This window comes from Terrapene carolina, unplaced genomic scaffold, assembly GCF_002925995.2.
Source record: "Terrapene carolina triunguis isolate 2854851 unplaced genomic scaffold, T_m_triunguis-2.0 Scaffold93, whole genome shotgun sequence".
NCBI classification, from domain to species: domain Eukaryota; kingdom Metazoa; phylum Chordata; order Testudines; family Emydidae; genus Terrapene; species Terrapene triunguis.
In genome coordinates, this window is record NW_020664444.1 from 8,447,981 (window position 1) to 8,468,430 (window position 20,450).

Consider the following 20,450-nt stretch of genomic DNA (forward strand, 5'->3'; position numbering starts at 1 on the left):
AAGCCCCCACCTGTCTGGAAGCTGTGCTGAACTCAACCACGAGGATGGCATGCTGGAGGCGCAAGCTTTGGGTCCCATGTTTGCAGGTAGAGTTATGAAACCAGGGCAGCAACATCGCAGGTTGGGAAACCTGCTTCTCTTCGAGCAGACTGGGTGGGGCTGTACATGGCTGAGGCAGGCATGGGCAGAACCCCTCCCAGCCTTTCCCAGGCAAAAGCTGTTTCTGTTCTGGCACTAAAGGGTGCCAGGCGTCAGTGCAGCAATTGTTTGAAACAGGAAGTGGTTATGAGGTGTGAAACAGACACAGACACAGCACTAGGAGACTCCCCCATGATATCAGCTACCTTGGGGAGAACTTAACAGTGACACTGACATCAATATATATTCGAAAGAAAGCAGCCGCTGGATTTACATGAAAAAGACACTTTATTTTCTGTTTCTTTAAGCAATTTATGACCAGCATAGGTGCATTGTTTTAAAATGTAAAAAGTCTTAAAAATACTACTTAATTTCTTTGTACTTAATTTACTTCAGCTGACAAGTCTCCCAAGTGCCTTTGAGCCCAGGCAGTTGTACCGCTGCCAGGGGAGATGCGTATCTGCAACTATCAGTCGTCTTGATCTGAACTCAACATCTTACAGAAAAAGAAGCAAGCAGAATTGGAATAAGAGAGCGAGGCTGGCGGTGCTGCAAATGGCCTTTCCCGACAGGCTCCGTCACTTGATCTTGAGATCCTTCAGTGCGGACTCCAGGCTCTACAAGGAAAACAACAAAGATTTCCAACAAGCACTTTTCTCCGGGTGTGTGAGAGCACAGTGAATGAATAAACGGTCTGGGCAGCCTGGCCACTGCAAATTAGGGGGCTGGCTTGCTCGGCCAGAGTGCAAACACAAGCCATGGAAATATGCCTGCTTCCTGCAGCAGACTCCTTGCCTCTCAACCAGTCACCTCTCTAATGGAGGGCCCTCTGTGACCTCATCTCGTAAGCCTCGTCGACACACACGAGATGTACTGCTTTAATGGTATTGCTAGAGTTAGTGTTACAACACCACCCGCTAATGTAGACACAGTTGTCCCGGTGTAACTGATTCCATATGGGAAGGGGACTGAGCCACATTTCTATAGAACATCTTTCTACCGCTAAGGGTGTGATTTGGTGTGGACATGCCGAAACTGCAAAAACTGGATGTAGACCACAGCTGGTATTTGTTTTATACTGGGAGGTGGGGGGAATAGATAGACATTGTGTCCAGCCATGTAAAAATACAAGCTAGTATGCATTTAGCATTCCCCAAGCACTCCCTTCTCTACCCTCCCCTTCCCCCCCCCCCCCCCAGCAAGAGGACAAATCATGGCATGCTTTTCTATGGTGCTTAGTGTTTACAGCTCTCCATTGCTCCAAAGGGCTGTTCAAGTCGACTGTCTGACAGAGCCAGTTGGGTGTGTCCATTTCTTTTGCAGGATCCTCTAATCAGAAGGGCTAGTGTCCGGTTCTAAATTTCCCTTTGATCAGGCTGAATTTTAAAAATACCATCCCGGGAATATTCCCCCCCAGCCTGGAGAACTATCTGGGTAGGTCAAATCATGGACAGAATGTCTCTGCCGAATGTTACTAGCTGTGACGGAATGGGTGGAGTCGCACAAGGTGAGCCAAAGGCTCGGCGGCACGTCTGATCCCATTCCAAGCAGTGTTTATTACACAAGGACTCAATCTGTGCTCATGTGAGTGGCTGTGATGGGCGCAGCACCGGCGTGGAACACTCCCTCTGGCATGCTGAATAGCTTTCAACAGAAGAAAAGGTTGAAAAGCTGATCCATGTTCTGGGGTATGAAGGCGAGGAAATAGCCTCCTGTGGACATATATCCCCCTGGAGCTAGCCAATAACAATGAGTAGCGATATGCCTGCACCAGCAAACAGACAGCTCCCAGCACTGCCTTGGGGAACCATGCGGTGGCTTTGTGAGTCTGGATAGTGTAGTGCTAGGTAAAGGTATGTGCTCTCAGTACCAGGACTGGCCTGCAAGCAGTGCCCGGTGCTGAGCGGTAGCTCCCAGGTATTTGGGGGTCGCAGAACTGCAAATCAGTGGGATGCCGGGGACGCGAGCGTGACGTGAAATGGAAGCTTTTGTTACAATATAACGTTTCCCGAGCACCTTCCAACAGAGAGAACCCAGCTTCCTCCTTGCTGTCTCCACGTAATCAGGCAAAAGGCTTCGGAGCTACTAAGTCCTTCCCCATAGTGTGAATTTTGTTACCTGCTGCTAATCAGCAGCCAAGTGCTGCCACCAGGCATAATAAAAGCTATGCATCCTATGCATCCAAAGAAGTGGGCTGTAGCCCACGAAAGCTTATGCTCAAATAAATTTGTTAGTCTCTAAGGTGCCACAAGTACTCCTGTTCTAAAAGCAACTAGAAAGCACAATCAGGGCAGAGATTAGCTTTGTTAGCAGCCTAATAACTGTAGTGGGGGCGGCTCCCAAAGAAGTAATTTGAAGTGTCTGGGAAGGCTTCCCCTGCTGTTTGGGTCTTTCGTGCGGACAGTTTGAAAACAACCCCGGTAAATAAAAACCCTGCTTGGTTAAGGGCGCAGAGTTGGCCTGGGAGCAGCTAGGCCAACGCCAGGTGCTTTTGAGAATCCCTCCCCCAGTGGCTGCAGAAGCACCACTCCCCAGAGCCAGCAATCCACTCGTGTCAAAGGGCTGTGGGGCCACGTTGTATTTTCCTTTACAGCTGGCCGCAATGGAGGCGCTGACGCTATTGGAACTGCAAGCAGGGTGTGATCTGAGGTGACCCAAGGAAGCCCCATAACTTGCAAACACGTCTCCAGTCACTGCTGGGGTTGTTTACCTTGATATCCCAGATGCTCAGCCCCCCATCCATTCCTGTGGTGCAGAACTGGGTACACTTGGCTTTGCCACCGGCAATCACGGAAATCTGGCTGGAGAGCACAGACGGACACTGGAAAGTCAGCTGCCCTTTGGCTTCCCTGGCCTCAGCATTTGACAGAGTCTTTCTAAGCTGGCGTGTTCAACTCAGAGTTTATTAAGCTCCGGGTTATTTTACCACCTGCCACACGGGAAGGCTGGCTCCAACAGGAGAGCTTTGCCCAAGTTTCTGTCTCGTGCAACCCAACTCACCACCTTCAGTTGTGAAGGCCACCAGCAGGGGCTCTCCCAGCTAACAAGGCTGCATGGAGCAAGTGAGCTCTAGCAAGGGGAGGCAGTTTGTCCCTGCAGAACGGCCAGGGAGATGCTCCTGGCTCCTGCAGTGCAAGCCTCCACTTCAGCCAGTCCCACACTAACGTGGTCGGACTGGAAGCCGAACCTCCTCGAAGTGAGGAGGCAGCTCTGGGGTTTGGGTTTGGCTGGACTTAGCTCCATCCCCCACCCTGTCTTCGGGACTAACGTGCGGCGGGGTCCCTCCTGGTGCCCCACCCGGCACTTGCCTGATACTGTTCTTGTGCAGCGTTTCCAGCGTGACGTTGTTGGTCTCAGTGCTGGCTTTCTTATCCAGGTTCTGGAAGCGCTCGCGAGCGGTCAGGCCACGCTGGGAGCTCTGCTTAGGGACGTCCAGCTTCCCGCCAAAGGTCAGCGAGCCCTGGCTCTCGTCGTAGGTGAAGAGCATCGGGTAGCAGTCGTGGCCCTGGGGAAACACCAACAGTGTGTTCTGCTCAAAGCCGCCAGGCACCAGAGCAGCCACTCAGCTTCCCGGCGCGAGCCGCAGACTTACCGCTGCCACCAGGCTGTTCTCGGTAATGAAGGTGACCGCTAGGAACGGCAGAGTCTCCACAGACAACGAGGCGACGCTAGGCAGGGAGAAGAAGCCAAGAGCGGTTAGCACCTCTGAGCAGTGTTCTGGCTTCACATCACATCCTCCTTGGAACCACCAGGGAACGCAACAGGCCCCCCAGATTTCCAGAGCGCAAGCAATGAGCCAGACTGCAGCCAGGGTTAGCCGGCTCTTCCGAGGGCTGAGCCCATCCTGGACTCCAGCACCACGGAGTGAGCAAGGGAAAGGGGCCAATTTAGCAGGGGGATTGTGACACGTGGTCCCTTCCTCGCCCAGGCAGCCTGGCACGGCAGGATCGGGCTGGGTCGGTAGGTGGCTGGGAGAGCGGCAGGAGATGGCGTTGGATTCAGTGTGTTGGATTCAGTCTTTGCATGCTGCCCTAGGCTATTCTCGAGTGTCGCTGGGCACTGGCCAGCTGCTGCCACTTTTTGCCCCCAGAGGTGGCTGCAGCAGCAACAGATGCTAGAAGTGCAGACGGCTCAGCAGTCAGCCCCGGCGCTCCCAACCCTTGCTGCTCGTTCCCAGACCTCTGCCTGCAGAGCCCCTGTATCCCCGAGGGTTGATCAGCGCATGGGGCTGAGCAAGGCTCTCAACCCCCGGCCGCTCCAGCGTCCAGGCTACCTGCAGCCAGCCCAGCCCTTCACAGAGAGGTTCTCCCTGCTCTGTGCGGACAAGGGCTTCTCCCCCGAGCTGGGGTTTGCCCCACTGTGCGTCCAGCCAGCCCCACTGGAGACGCAAGTGTGCTGGCACGTGCTGCTCAGTTAAAGAAAACAGTCCCACTTACGCCGTTTTCTTGTTGGCGTCCCAGAGGCAGACAGTGCTGTCGTGGCCGACCCACGCCACGCGGTTGCCGCTTTCAGAGAAGCAGATGCTGTGGACCCAGCCGCAGCTGCTGCTCGACTCAAACATCAGCTCCCCAAAGGGCATCTTGGAGCCCCACGGCGTGGGGGACGGCCTCTCCTCCACTTCCTTAATGTAGGCCGAGAAAATCCTACAGGGAACCGAGGCACAGATCTGGGCTGCTGCATGCGCTGGCTGAACGGTGGCTACGGTGCTGGGAGCCCGAGAAGCAGCCGAGTCCAGCAGCCTGGGCCCTGGCTGAGGAGTTAGGCGACCAGGTTTGTAACGCTTGCTGGTGTCACCTTGAGCGAGTCCCTTGGCCCTCTCCAGAGAGGTGCTGAGCGTTGTTAGAACCCAGAAGGGGGAGTTACTCTTCTCTCCCGCCCCCGGCAGGCCTCACTCATTCCTGATCAAGGCCCAGCTGTGTTATGAAGGGCCACAGACGACGGAGCTTTTGCCAGGGAGCTGGGCTGGGCCACATCACTAATGAGACACCCCTAGGGTGGGGAACAACAAATCGGAAGCTCCCTGATGGATGCTTACGGCAGGAAATCACTTCACGATATCATCAGCCAGGGAGGCAGTGCTGCCACATGGAGACTCCCCTCGCACCCCCCGGGTCTTGAACGACACTCCGAACCCTGGAGGGCCCAGTCCAGCCTAGATCTGGCAAACCCGACCTCTCGGCTGCTCCCTGGATCTTTATTTTAGTCCCATGATCGTCCCTTGTTACTCTCACACGAGAGGCTTTGCTGTTTGCCCAGCGGCCGTTTCTGGTTCTGAAGAGCCAGCGATGGGCCTGAGCTGCACAGCTGGGATCCAGTCGAGGGTCAGGGCTTCCCCAGAGCTTGGGGTGCTCTGATCTAGGGCCCACTTCTAGTCAGAAATAAACAGGGGAGGAGACTGACGTCAGCTTTCCCCGAGGAAAGTGACGGGGCACGGCAAAGGGAGAGGCAGTTCTGTGCAAGCCCAAACCCCAACAGGGCCCCATTTCTAACCTTGGAGCACCAAAAAGCATGTCAGTCCAGCCAGGGCGAGGGCTCCCCGCTACAGAGCAGCCTTCCTGCTCCTTTCCAGAACCCCCTGTTCCTTACCATCCCCGGGTCTCAGCGTTTTCTCAGGGACTCTTAATTCACCTGCATTTGAAGTCGCAGGCGCCGGCGGCCAGCAGGACGTTATTGGGGTGCCAGTCCAGGCTGAGGACGGTCGAGCGAATGGGCTTCTTGATGTGCTTGCAAACCCACCTAGGGCACAAGACAAGCAGGTCGCACGGTGCCCGACTGACAGCAGCAGGGCAGAGGCGCCCTACCCCCTGGGAGCATGTTCCCCTAGAGGCTGGCGCTCCAAAGGGCCAGGACTCACCAGTCGTTCTCCTGCTCGAAATAGCAGATGGAGATGACCCTGGAGCCGCTGCCCACAGCAAACTTGTTCTCCTTGGGGGACCACTTCACGCAGCGGGCGGCGCGGTTGATCCTCAGGATAACCAGGGTGGGTTTCCAGACATTGCCCTTTAGGGTCCACACGTAGGCGTTCCGGTCGGTCCCGCAGGTCACGATGCGGTTGCTATCGGGGGCCCAGTCAATGCCTGAAACACAGAGAGCCGTGTGGGTAGGGCGTGGGCTGGGGCGGGGAATGCTGGGGGAGGGTCCCTGGGCTGTGCTTTGCCGGGGGGCAGCCTAGATGACATCATGGTTCCTTCTGGCCTGAAGATCTATGAGTCTATGCTCCCAAACTCCTTTCTCCCCGGCTCTTCGAGCCCCTCCCCAGTCACCACATTCACAGCTGGGCTTAAGGGGCCTCAGCGGTCGGGGTGGTTGGTGCCAGGGCTTTGGGTCAGGCCCATCGCTGGCATCAGTTTACTGCCCCCTGGAAAGCTGGTGAGAAGAAACCAACAAAATGGCCAGCAGGGGGCACCATTGCCCTTTCCTTCCCCCTCCTGCTGCCAGCCTCCACTTCCAAATCTCCCCCCCGCCTTTCACTAGTGCCATTTCACGTTCAGTGCCCCAGGCTGCCACGCTGGATCTGGGGTTCCTGCTACAGAGCCACAACCTCCTAGAATGAGTCAGCCAGGCAGCCTTTCACAGCACAGATCTTTGGGGGCGGGAAGCTGCAAGTTTATTGATTTTGAGGAAGTGGATCAATCCCCTCCCTCCCTCCCCCCCCCACCCACCCCTTCCTCTAGAAGGCCTACCAGGGGCGGGAAAGGGCTGGACGCTGTTCCAATTGGAGACTGTTGATGCCACTCCAAGCCTCTGTCTCTCCCAGTCCTTGCAGTGACAGGGTGGTGAGGCCCTGAACGCCAGTGTGCTGCCACTAGACAGTCCCTGCCCCAGCTCAGCTTTAATGAAGGCTTAAATAGGTCTCTCCTGTTAGCTGCAACTCCCATCTCAATTTATACCTTGGGGAGGCCCTTTCAGCTGCTTCTGCCCTCAGCTGGCTAACAGCAAAAGCTTAGATTTCCCCTGTTCCTTTCACAAGATCCCTCACTGCTTAACAATTTATATACATTCCTTCACTCCCCCCTGAAATGCAGCCACCTCTGGGTGGAACATGGCAGCTGTTTGACAGCAGACAGCAACACAACAGTTTAGTACAGGGGGTGAAGAATGAGACCAATGGGGAATTCAGCCAGTACAAGAACTGTGGTGGAAAGTGCCCTGGGATTTTGATGCCCCTGGGTCAGGATCTCCGTTGCACATCTCCTCTGAAAGACAGCACAGCGCCCTCTACCACCGCGCTAGGACTCTGGGCTCAGTAGTGACAAGGGGAAGAGCGCCACCTACTGACTCGTACACCACCACCTCCTGCAGCACTACCGTGTTCCATGGATGGCTCCCATCTAAGGGCTGAGCCAGCCCAACCCTGCTTAGTTAGCAAGATGCCCAAGTGCAGCCTGAGGGGTTCTGGCTGCAGCTGAGACAAGATCTCCAGGACACCCGTCCCCCCACTGCAGATACAAGCACGTCCTTCTGAGTGCATTACCAAGCAGGGAGCCCTCCCATTAGCCGGGGATCTGCCCCCTCCAGCCCCATCTCTTGCGGGCGGCTGTGTCTAGGGGCCGTGTTCCCTGGCTGCTCTCAGAGACAAGAGAGGGACCCTTGGCCCTATGACGCGTTGTCTCACCTGTCACCTGCCCGTTGTGCTCCTTCAGCTCATGGACCTTGTTCCACTTTTCCCCAGCTTTCTTGTAGATGTGGACCTCGTGGTTGTTGGGGCAGATGGCAAGCTCTGGGAACAATAACAGCGGTTACGTGACCCGCCATCGGGGGCGGGGTTAAGTACCGCAGCTGGGGGTCCAATGAAGAGCAGGATCAGCTGATGCCCTTGAATACAGCATGTGGCTAGTCAGGCTAAGCTCATGGTGAGACAGGCCAGTCTCAGGCTTCAGGGTGTTCACTTATGGCCCACAAGGGTCAGGCAGGAAAGCCTCTACCCTGACTAGTGCTGGGGGGGAGGAGGGCGGGGGGTTGTCTAAGCAACAGCTGCCAGCTGCAGCTAGCGGCCGAATACCAGAGCCAACGGAACAGTTCTACACTTCAAAGGGGCTCGCTCTGAGCGACCCGCAGCCCTTCCTCGTTCAACCTTCCCCTGCTGGTACCTGCCCCAGTGCTGCCTGCTCGGTGGCCCTGAGTCTGGAGCCAGAGCCCAGCTTGTAGCGCACAGTCAGCGGACACGGAGTTCCCTGTTGCGGGAAAGCTACTAAAAGCAACATCCCTCTTGCCTTGTGACGAGGGGCTGGGTGATCCCTGTGCACAGTGACAAAGAGAGGTGCTAGGAGAGAAACTTCACACGTGCTGGTGTGTTGACACCGACTCCGTGGGTGCTCCAGCCCTGGTGCAGCCATGGGAAAAAAAATGGTGGGTGCTCAGCACCCACTGGCAGCCCCTCTATCAGCTCCTCCCCCACCCCTCAGCGCCTCCCAGCCACCAGCAGGCCCCGCCCATCAGGGCCTCCCCCTTCCTCCCAGCGCCTCCTGCCCACTGCGGATCAGCTGTTTCGCGGCGTGCAGGAGGAGAGGGGGAGGAACGAGGGCAGGGCGTGCTCGGGTTGGGGGGGAGAGGAACAGGAAGAGGTGGGGCGGGGCTTAGGGGAAGGAGTAGCGTGGGGGCGGGACCTGGGGCGGAGCGGGAAAGTCGGCGCCTGTGTGTTGGTGAACCTGGCACTAGCATGTGGTGGGCAGGGGCCTCTACGCAGGAAGGTGGAGGTTATAAAAGGGACACGAAGGGGAGTCTGAGGCCTTGATTCAAGCATAGCTTAGATCTTGTGCCTTCCGTTGCTCAGGGGTCAACTATGTGAGGGGAGTAGCACAAGGGGAAGAGGCAGCTGGGTGAAGCTAGGCGAGACTTAGTGCTGGAGGGGAGCAGCTGAATGTGAATTGTCCCAGCCGAGCTCCTCTGACCCAGCCCATCCATGCCACACTCTGCCACCGCTGTGCAGCCCCCGGCGTTGAGTTTCAGCTCCGAGTTAAACTGGCAAGTGGGAGGAAGGCCCCGCCCACCACCAGAAGAGGCCCCACCCACCACCAAAAGAGGCTCCGCCCACCTCGGGTGAGCCATTCTGCTGGGAGGTTCCCTATGGAATGCCAGCTGTCGAGGGGTGGCCCCCTGGCAGGCACTCTGCCTGTGCCCGCCCCATCCTGCCTACAGCCAGCCGCATGGCCCATTCCCCCCTGCCCCTAAAGAAAGTGCTTTTTGTTCTGGTGAGCCACTCCGTGCTCACTGCAGCCCTTTTATACCCTCCACCCCACGGCGGCACGACTGGGGAGGAGACAGCGTCACTCACCGTGAATCGCCCAGGGGCTCTGCCGGCAGGCCACAAAGGCAGCTCAGATTGACTTGAAATGTATTTATCTGTGATACTAACAGTAACAGGCTGTTCCCTTCAACCTCGATTCTGCCCATTGCTGCACCATGGGGGCTGGGCCCCCCGCAACACAGCACATATGGTGCACCTGGCCCCAAGTAAACGGGGCTGCAGGATCGTCTCTCTGAGCCTGCTGGGCTGGGCTGAGCCTCCTCCTACAAGACCCCAATCTCCTGGTAGGAAGCCATGGGGGAGGCGAGGAGTGAGAGCCTGCTGGAACGCCTCCCCAGATGTGTTACCCACTTGCTCCTGGGTGTTATCCCTCTGTACAAACTGCTTCAGAGACGGGACATAAGCAAACTCCGGGATCCGTCCCCCCACCCCCAGGCTAGCTGCGTGTTCGGAACTGGGACCTGGACCTTGCAAATGGCCTCCTCTCTCTGTTAGGGTCCCGGATTTGAAAACCCCTCTGCCGAGTTTGAGGCGCTCAGAACCTGGATGAACCTTGGCTCTTCTTTCTGATGAATAGCATGACTAGTCATAGGCCCAGCCCAGTATGTCATTGCACTTGGCAAAGCCAGATGTGAGGGGTCTCCACAGCCTGCACATCTGGGGGGAGCTGGCAGCTGGGGAGAACATGGGAAGCAGTCTTGTGAGCCAGCCCTGAAGGGAAGCCAATGTGGCCAGCTCGGCACTCTCTGCGCTCTGAGGCTGGGTCCTGGGAAATGGGACCTTTACCAGTGCAGCATGTTCCATGCATACCATGGGCCAGTTCTGCTAACTCAGTTATATCCACGTAACCTGTTTTCACTCCACGGTGCTGGTGCGCATGGAGGAGAAGGGATCTGTACACTTACGGGTTCTGTCCTTATTCCAGGAGTGGCAGCTGATGGGTTCCAGCAGGAAGCTGTGGTAGGCCATGGCTTTTCAGCTGGAACGAAAGTGAAAAAGCAGAGATGTAAGAGCCAGGTTAAAAGATGGCCCTCGTCAGCCACATCTAAAGGAAATAGCCACCAAAGGGAGCAAGCCACTGTAAGGGCGGTAAACTGGAATCTGCTCCTTGGTCACCCAATCATTGCCTGACTCGGTAGATTCATGGTGATTCTCACACTGGTGTTCAATGACAACTGAAACCGAAGGCCAGCTCCTCAGTTGATGTAAATCTGCATGGCTCCATTGACTTCAATTGGCTTTCATAGAATCATTTAAATGTAATGCTGGAAGGGACCCTGAGAGGTCATCTAGTCCAGCCCACTCTACTGAGGTAGGCCAAGTCCACCTAGACCAGTGTTAGGCCAACCTGTTCTTAAAAACCTCCAATGAGAGGGATCCCACAACCTCCCTTGGAACTCTATTCCAGAGCGTAATTATCCTAACAGACACGTTTCCCTAGTAGCTCAACTAAATCTCCCTTGCTGCAGATTAAACTGATTACTTCTTGCCCTACCTTCAGTGGCGATGAAGAACAATCGATGACAGTTCTCTTTATAACAGCCCTGAACATATTTGAAGCCTATTACTAGGTTGCCCATTAGTCTTCTTTTCTCAAGACTAAACATACCAATTTTTTAAATATTTCTTCATAGGGCAGGTTTCCTAAACCTTTTATCGTTTGTGTTGCTCTCCTCTGGACTCCCTCCAGTTTGTTCGCATCTTTCCGAAAGCCTGGTGCCCACAATTGGACACAGGGCTCCAGCTGAGGCTTCACCAGTGCTGAGTAGACAATTATCTCCTGGGTCTTACCTACAACCCTCTTGTTACTACACCCCAGAATGATATTAGCCTTTTTGGCCACTGTATGTTCATATTCAATTTGTGATCCACTATCCCTCCCAGCTCCTTTTCGGTAGCACTCCTGCCTAGCCAGTTATTCCCCACTTTATATCTGTGCATTTTATTTTTCCTTCCTAACGGTAGTACTTTGCACTTATCTCTGTTGAATTTCAGATTTGATTTCAGACCAGTTCAACTAATCATGACCTGTGTCGTTGTTTGGGCCACTAGGAACTAGGAGGAGGACCCATCAATTCATTGTTAACCTAGGGCTGGATTTGAAGCCAGATCTCCAACCGATGACAAGCCAGGAAGTCACACACTCCTCTCTCTGTGGCCAGCCCTTTCGAGTCGGTAACCCCAAGCATTTCTTAAGACTGTCTGATTCTCACAAGTCAGCACTGGAATGCGTTACTAATTTAGTCTGATCAATTACTCCCCTTAAGCCTTTGGTGGAGGGAGATTGGTGGTGCAAAATGAGAAGAGACTAGGCTAGGGCCTCATGGTCCAGCCCACAGGATGGACCTGGCGCTCTGGCAATGATATTACCATCCAGTCGAACCTTATTGCTGGAAGGACACAGCGAGGCCTCCCCCCAGTTCCCTTTTCAAGTCTCCCTGGAATGGCCCTTTGGCAGCAACCTGTCACAGTCAGGGCATAGAAAGGAAACAAGAAGGTCCAGATAACCTTAAAAAACAGGAAGCTGGCTCAGAATGTTAAGGGACTTTCTAATCACTCATGAACCTTCTTGGCGCTGGTTCCTGCTTCTGAAGCGAACAGACTCAGCCCACAAGCATGGTTTTACAGGAGGGGATTGGAGCGGGCTAAACACAAAGTCGCTTGTGATCTCAATCCGTTCTTGTGGCTACTCTAATGCTCTCATCGAAATCAGCTGGATTGTTATTACTTCTTTGCACGGCAGTAGCCCCTGGGGGCCTCAATCAGGGCAGTGCATTGCTCCTTGCTGTGCAGACACGTACCTAGGACAGTCCCTGCCCCACAGCTCGCAGTGTAGGGTGGATAAAGTCAAGATGCAACCAGTGGAAGGAGATAAAAAGGGGGGAGGATGCGGTGACAGTCAAATGGACGCATTAGGCAGGATTTCTGGTTTCTGCAATGTCTATAAACATCAGGGAAGCTCTCAGCATTCGGGGCAGAGGAGATAAGAATTCTGCAGAAAGGCCAGGACCAAAACCACTTGGAACTGCTCCATCTAAATGGACACATAATTTCTTGGCTTATGGGAAAGTCTGCGGTACTGGTGCGGGGGTGCAGGAAATCATTCTGTTCCATGGCCTCTTAACCCAGGTGACTGGCACATAACTATCGGTCAGCAGATCATTTCAGCAGGGCCCTTCAGTCCACTTCACATGGACGGTCCGGACTGGCCCCTTCATGAAGGGGAGGGAGGAGAGGTGACCTATCTGGTGAACCAAGCCCAGAATTGGGGTTCCTTGCGGATGAATGAAGTGCAAAATTCTTCAAGTTCGTAGGGTCAGAGAGGAACTGCTGCCTGCCTTGCCAGCCTCCCTTCTTCCTGGCCAGGATCTTCAGTGTGATCCCAGAGAGCCACTAACCTCCACCAGCTGGAGCACAGAGCAGCTGGCTGCTAACCCCTCCCCTGCCCTTGTGCCTTAGACCCCCCCGCCCCTTCACATGCCTGTCACATTCCTCAGATGCCCCTGCTGCGTGCAGCAGAACAGAGCAGAGCCTGAATGAACAGCAGCGGGCCTGGGAATTAAGTGCACTGGGAAGAGCTTGCCCCATCTGGGAGTCCTCAGTGTCTCCACACTCTTAGTCACCTCCTTGCTGAGGAAACTGCCTGTGGCTGGGAATCTTCTCTTTCCCATGGCTCAGGTTCCTTCCTGACCTTCCCCCTCAAAGCCCCAGGCAGTTGGACAGTCACCTACTGGGTGCCGTGTCCCCACTAAGCCTCCATGGAGGGGGTGAATTCAGTGCTGAGTTGACTGGCCTAGAGAGGCGAGGCCTCCCTTTATTTATAGAAGGGGGAAGGGGGCAGCTTCAGACTCAGTGCAAACCTCCCGGACATTGCCCCAGCCCGGGCGAGATCAGACACCTGGAGGGAATGGTACCAAGACAGGGAGCCTCAAGTGGCTCACAGCCAATGAACAAATGGCAGCGGAGAAAAGTTTTCTGTCACTACCAACCATGACTAGATTCAAGCTGGCGCCCGAGTGGTGAAATGCTCCGTGTCCCCATCCCCTGAGCCAGGCAGTCCCCAACGGCTCGCCTTCCAGTTCACTATTCCCCATCACTGGTGCTAGAATCATGTGATCCATTCCCACCAACACCGCCCTGAATGGAGCAGGGGGCTGTACCAGCTCCCCCAGGCTGCCCTGTGAGGATGCATTTTGATGGCTAGATTGGAGGCATTCCAGTATTAAAGAGGCTGACCTCAGATCAAAAGTGTGTCCTGCTGAATCAGACCAGTAGCCCATGGAGCCTGGCTTCCTGCCTCCAGCTGGGGCCACTGCAGGATGTTGCAAAAGAAGGAACCGCTGTCTGGCTGCTGGGAGGTGCCTCTCTGAGATGCAGTCAGCCAAGTCAGAGCTGGTAGCTCTTGTAGATGTCCTTGCTCGAGCTTTGTCTAATGGTAGGCGTTGCCCACTTTAAGTGTCCATCTAATCCCCAGCAACACACTGCCTCGTGCCGTCTGCATTCACTATGCGGCATGTTTTAGTCCAGCTTCCAATTTAGTCAATACTAATGACACCGGTTTTAATCTGGCTAATGCTCAGCTGTTCCGTTAAACATCCCAAACAAAACAGAGGCTGTGGCAAAGGCTGAGGGGCCGGGCACGCATGTGCCTCAAGATGCTTCCGTACCGAAATCAACCAAGATCAAAAATTCTCTTAGCAAAATTAACCATGAGTGTCTTAGCAAGTTGCTCCCAAGTCAGAGAACCTTTTAAACGAGAAGTCGTCCTCTTCTAGAAACTATCTTGCCGACACTGTGTAACAGACAGTGTGCAATCTCTCGGCCTGCTTGGTTGCTTCATCTTAGTTTCCTCACTTTGGTTCCTCTGTGAGTTCCTTCCTCTTTAGACACAACTCAACTTTTATGGTTAAAACGTTCTTTTCTCTTCACCTCCCCGCAGCAACCAATCTACATTTCTATTAAGCACAAGCTGGCTGTTCAACCCCAGTGTAGATCATGACTAATATCTTCCACTAGCTTAGCTCACCGCTGGCTTTTGCCAGTGTACAGAATTCATAATGAAAGAACCATTGTGGTGCTGCTTGAAATACTCAGCGTTGGAGTGGGAGGGGATATTTTTACAGTTGTTGTTGTTTTTTAATTAACCCACCCTTGCCTTTTAAACAGGCCTCAGCCAACTCTATGGAAGATACTGGAACCATCAGACAAGGAACAGACCCCGGTTTGCTGAGCTGGGCTGCACTGAACCTAGAAGCCAATTTCATGAGGAGCACTCAGAAATTGCCACGGTTCTCTGTGCCGCCCTTGGGCAGGACAGCCAGGATGTTAACTGCAGTGTTTGCTGCTTGTTATTACTGGAGGCAAAAAAGCAAAGTCTCTAATAACAGATTCCAGCCTCCCAGGCCTGTGAAGAGCAAGAGAAACAGGGCCCCACACACACGAATTAGCAAAAACCAATGCCTAGTGGTTTGAGTCCCAGCAAAGTTCAGATCCACAGTACATAATGTGCCAACTACCCATGCCTTAAATAGCTGTAACATCCAGCCCCGCCCTCCAAGGAATTGCTCATGAGACTACGTGGAGATGGTGGAGGACACAGGACTTACCACAGCAGATCAAACCAATGATCCTACTAACCCCGTTGCAAGCAGTGCTGCAGGCTGGCTGATGCGCACACAGCTGTAAGACCCGTAATAAATCTAAGAGCACAATGCAGCCTGTGACAGATCTGGCCATTTCCTGCACGCTCCTTCACAAACCTTATTGAATTAAGCTTAAGTAGCTTTGGAGGCCGTCGTATTAAAAATGCAAAGGGTCTGTATTATTGCGGGATTGTACGCATCATCTGCAAGGGGGAAACGTGACCAGCGGCAACCCTGGGAAGTGTTATGAGCATCAAAGGACTATGCTATAATCCCATCAAAGTGTCAATGAGGTTACACGGGGCATTCGTTTGACCCAATGAACCCGACCGTATATATTTCAGTGATCACCGCTGTCCTGAAACCTGCTACAGCACATCCCATTGACACTGCTGGCGTGAGATGCACAGGAAGCAAGTGCCCCAGGAGGCCTGACTGAATAAAACTGGCTGCAAATAGTAGTCTGGGCCCAGCTCCTCAAAGCTACGGTATTTAGGTGCCTAACACCCATTGAAAGCAGGGCGTAAAACCTGGAGCAGAAAACATGTGAAGTCACTAACCAGAATCAAGCAGCTGATGTTGCTTTAGGAGAGAGATGGGTTTGGGGGAAGGGTGCATTTACTGCATCTCTGTCCTTCTTAACCGTGACGAGAAAAGGGGAGTTGTGTCCCCATTCCCTTCTTTTGGATGCATCAAGACAGCCTGAAAGGCTTCAAATAATATCAGGAGGGGGGAAGTTTTGCTTAATTTTGCCTCGGGAATATCAAGTTCTGCCTTCCCTCTTTTGCAGGGGGACTCGTTGGCTGCCGTCCTCACCCTCCGTGGTAGGCGCTGGGTGCTGAATGGTTAAAAATGGAGATGCTTTGCTGCCAACTGCCTGCACCCAAGTGTTTTAAGCAATCGGAATAACAATCACTTCCCCTCCTAGGTTAGGTTTCACTTGCTTGGCATCTGATTTCACAGATCCACTATTCGTCTTCCGGGCAGACTATACAAGAGCTGAAGTTGTAATGCAAGGACAAAGCAGGACATCGGTTAATAAAACAAGCTTTCCGGTCACTTTTATGCACAGTAAAGAACCAAAAAAGGGTCCAGAAAAATTCCCCCCCTTTGCCCGTCACCTTTCATTCTATACTAACATCCACTCCAACAGCAGGTCCCATTCACCTCCTGAATCTGCTGGCTCCACATCCCCTCCCGCCCCGGAACAATCGGATACCTGCTCTCTCAAGTAAAACAAAGGTAAGTTTCAGAGGGGTAGCTGTGTTAGTCTGTAGCCACAAAAACAATGAGGAGTCTGGTGGCACCTTAAAGACTAACAGATTTATTTGGGCATAAGCTTTCGTGGGTAAAAAGTTCAGTGTGAGGATCTTTGCCTGCTTGAGACAGATGAGTTGATCCCCAGCGCTGAGATGGCTTAGAATTGGATACCTTCCTCGGGTTTCACTCCTTTTCTCCCCAGGCTCAAGGCCTCACCAATGAAGAGACAGGCTGGGGGAAGTAACTGAATGTTGGATCCAGAGCTGGGCCATTTCTTTCCCCCCCAGCTAAGGAAGTTGCTCAGTAGGAAGGGCCTTGATTGCAAATTTTGTGGGGAGCGTTGAATTAGGTCAGAAACAGGCAAAATGCTGGATCAGCCTCTCTGCTGTCACTGCCTCCCCTAGTGAAAAGGCTCAGCAGGAAATTGTATTTAGCACATGCAGCTTAATATAGTCCTCCGCCCCGCCCCGAGCCAGGCAGGTCGTCCGTGTTAACCCCTGCCCCGCTGGACGGTCAAGCAGTTAATATGGGGAGGGGGCTCTATTGCTAGACTAGGCAGAATCAATGTTCCCTTGGGAGTCCAGCCAGGCTCCTCCGGCCCTTCCCAGGGGGAGGTGGCGCTAGGGGAGCTGAGATGCTCTGCGCTAAGGTGACCAGACAGCAAGTGTGAAAAATCAGGGCAGGAGGTGGGGGTAATAGGCACCTGCATCAGACAAAGCCCCAAATATCAGGACTGTCCCTATACAATCGGGACATCTGATCACCCTGCTCTGCACAGCGGTTAAGTTTGCATCTCCACTGGCCTGCTTCAGCCTGGGGGGGGAGAGAGAGCCAGGCCAGGGATGGGACCGAGTCTGTCCCAAAGCCTTTTACGGTCAGGCCACCGTCCCAGCCCCGTATTACTGACAGTGCCCTCGGGCCTCAATGGTCAATCCCATCAACTCCAGCAACAGCTGCAGGGAGGGGGAGGCAGAGTTGTGCACCCCCCCACCCCAGCCCGGGCCCTGCTTTCTACCCATCCGCTCCATCCATCTGCTCTTTCCTTTCCTCCTCTCCAGCCAACCCGGCGGGGTGACACGATCCAAAGTACCTCTGTGACTCCGGAGCCTGCGACCCATTGATTTCCCCTGGGAGTCAGGCGAGGCGCTTTCGCTGTGACAGAGTGACCAGATCCCCACCTAGGGAGGGAGCCAGCAGGAGCCCACTGCTGAGGGTGACAATGGCTCCCCGGCCAGGCCAGGGTTTTCTCTTCCTTCTTCCAAATGAACTGATTTAACTGAAGGCACCCTGCCCCCGCCCCAGGCTATCAGCGATCACCACAGCCCAGGCAGTTCCTCTATGATAGACACAGCAGATTATAGACGGGAGGAGCTCTCTGTCTGCCTGCTGCTGCTAGGTCTCGGCTCCGAGAGCAAAGCCTGATGTTTTAATCAATCAGCACACAGTTCTGAGATCCCACGACACACTTCCATCTTCGCTTGCCCGCGCTGTTACGCAGAAATCCGCGCAGGCGCTGTCCCTTTGGCTGGAAAGAGAGCACCCCTAGCCGGTTCCGGGCAGATGTGCCAAGAGACACCTTTGCATCGAGTGTCAGTGTCAGGATTAGAGGGGAAAAATCAAGGAGGGGAAAGCGCAAACGTGAGCCAGAGGCCCTGATTCTCCTCTCACTCCCACTGGTGTAACTCAGAAGTAACTGCCAAATGGAGCAGCGTAAGCAAGGGGAGAGTCAGACCCAGCGCGCACACGGAGGGGATCCCTGGGGAGGGATCTGGGAACAGCAGCAGGGCTAACGGGGCTGTGGTCCAGCACACCGTTTTCATTAATTTCTGTGGTATCCCTGCTCAGGGATCTGTTCCAAATCAGTGGCGCTTTCAGGCCTCCTAGGGGGAAAAAATGCTACAATGGAAAAGAAACATTTAAAAAGGGGGGGGGGGGGGGGAACCAACAGCTCTGAGGACCTATTGATTCAAAGGGGAAGTTCATTCCAATCCCAGCGCCGTTCTTGTAGCTCCGGATCTGTTCTGCTCAAGTAAAAGGAACAAAGATTTTTCTTTTGGTGGCACGCTCCGGGGTTAAACACACGGCCAGTAACGCCGCTAGGAGCCGAGGACGAGCCTCCCCTTCCCCTGGGGTAAAAGAGAAGAAACTCCTGCCAACTTACCTTCAAGAGAAGATGGGGAAAGCAGGGTGAAAATCTCTCTCTCCAAAGCGGGTTCGCTAGTTCATGGACTCTGGGCAGTCGACACGAACTGCAGCTGAACCAGCCCCGAATGAAAGGCAGAAGTTGAGTTCTCGCTCTGAAGTAGCCTGACTTCCCTTTTCCTCTCTGAGAAATGTAACCACTTCCTTGCGTGGGCGTGTGGGGACTGCAGAAAGCTGCACAGGCTGCCTCCAGCTGAAGCAGCAGCCGCAGCAGCCTTGGGTTGTCTGCACGAGCCCTGGCTCAGTTCTCCAGGCCTGTGTGCAAGGCTCCGGGGCCGACACGTGGAAGTGCCGGAGCCTGGAAAGAGCTTCCCTCGCTAGAGGCTTGGCAGATGCCCTTGGAGCTCAGGGGATCGCTGCTGTGCTCGGCCATCGATAGCGTTCGCATCTGGCCCAGAAACCTGGCAGATTCGAGGTGTCTGGGCTCAAGAGGAGACTTGGCTGTGAAAGGCCAAAGGGAAGGGGCAGAGACAGGTGGATGCAACAGGAAAAGTTCCTGCTCTGCTCCCCAGTTTGACAGTTTCAGAGCTGGAAGGGACAGGCTGGTGGCCCTGGAGGCCCAATCCTAGACTCCCTGATGCCCGGGAGTAACAGCATTTACACCTGAGATCAGCAGGGCTGCTCACGAGGGCAGTTACTCGCAGAAGCGTGTGCAGGATCAGACCCAAAGCATCCTCGTTTACAACAGAGAATAGCCACCCTCTTTTTCTTCTGAGCAAAATCTTTACTGCTCTCCCTGTTCTGGCATGCCAGCCCAGCGTAGCCCAGGGGAGTTTGATGCTATGGCCCTGGTTCTGGCTTTCCAATGCTGGCAGGTTGGAGAGAGGAAGGAAGGATCAAAATGTCCCTAACAGCTTCCCAGCATGGCACGGTGACACTGGTTTTATGGTGGGCTCAGTCGTACTAGAAGGGCCGGACTCCCCCACACTCGCAGGTGTAACTGCAGGGAGATCAATGGGGCGGAGATCGGAAGCCGGCCCTTGGAGGGCAATGCTGCACCAGCTCATCGCAGCGTTAAAGGGGAGCTGCAAAGTTTGCTAACCCAAGTCTGTGTTATGATTCAGGAGCCTGGGCAGATTGATCCCTGGGCCAGTTCAGAGCCTGGCACGGGGACAGAGAGGAGGTGGCTTGCACCTCGGCAAGCCTTGGGCTGCTGAGGCCCAGCTCAGCCCCGCAGTGCTGGGTAGGGCAGCACTGAGCATCCCTGACTTCCAGTCCAGCTGCCACAACCCTATAGACCTAGTGGCACCTTGGGGAAGGAGCAGGCCCTTGCTCTGGAACCAGGGCCGGCTTCAGGCTCCAGCTTGTCAAGCAGGTGCTTGGGGCAGCCGCTCCGGAGAGGGGCGGCACGTCCAGGTATTCGGCGGCAATGCGGCGGACGGTCCCTCACTCCGCCTAGGAGCGAAGGACCTCCCACCGAATTGCCGCCGCAGATCACGGTCGCAGCTTTTTTGGGGTTTTTTTTGGCTGCTTGGGGCGGCCAAAACCCTGGAGCCGGCCCTGTCTGGAACAGCCCCATGCTGGGGGGCGGGGTGTTCTCCAACCGTTCCTTGTGCTCTCTTGATGCTACTCTGGGCTAGTGTTGCTGGTAAAACACGACCACGGTGCAGGAGGGATTTCCCCCCCCTAAATAAAATCTTAAAAGCAAAGTAATTAAGAACTAAGTCCTCTGGCTCCCACTTGCCAAGACCTCCACCCACGGCGACGGTCATTGCCGAGTGTGCCAGGAACGCAGCCCTCGCACAGCTTTAGACAGCAGCAGGGCCAACCCAGGAACGCCTGAGCTCAGCTTTTCACTTCTCCTCTAGATTTGGAGTGTGGATTATTTGACGGTATTTCTGCCTCCTTTAAGGGACACTATCAATAGTTTTGCAAGTAGCCAGGCTATATGGAGGCTGGCTACCCCTTTAAAGACACATGTGGCCTGGACTCAGCCAGCCCCCTTTAGAGAGTATGTCCTG

At 54.4% G+C, this 20,450-nt stretch overlaps 1 protein-coding gene across 1 annotated transcript; it reads right to left on the reverse strand.

Moving 5' to 3' along the window:
• Positions 1–407: 407 nt before the first annotated feature.
• On the reverse strand, positions 408–18,683 carry ARPC1B (actin related protein 2/3 complex subunit 1B). The gene is made up of 10 exons (XM_024205262.3): positions 18,449–18,683; positions 10,291–10,364; positions 7,754–7,858; positions 5,993–6,215; positions 5,767–5,874; positions 4,575–4,781; positions 3,731–3,806; positions 3,447–3,643; positions 2,849–2,939; positions 408–755 (listed from the first exon to the last, which is right to left on the reverse strand). Exons 2-10 carry the CDS (start codon positions 10,352–10,354, stop codon positions 717–719), a joined length of 1,110 nt encoding a protein of 369 aa, XP_024061030.2. The 5' UTR covers positions 10,355–10,364; positions 18,449–18,683; the 3' UTR covers positions 408–716.
• Positions 18,684–20,450: the final 1,767 nt, after the last annotated feature.

Coding starts and splice junctions, on each gene's coding strand:
- ARPC1B (XM_024205262.3), bottom strand. CDS start 10,354: ATGGCCTACCACAGCTTCCTGCTGGAACCCATCAGCTGCCACTCCTGG. Junction 6,216..7,753: donor GCACAACGGGCAGGTGACAG/GTGAGACAACGC, acceptor TCTGTGTTTCAG/GCATTGACTGGGCCCCCGAT. Junction 2,940..3,446: donor CTGCACAAGAACAGTATCAG/GCAAGTGCCGGG, acceptor TGTGCTCTCCAG/CCAGATTTCCGTGATTGCCG.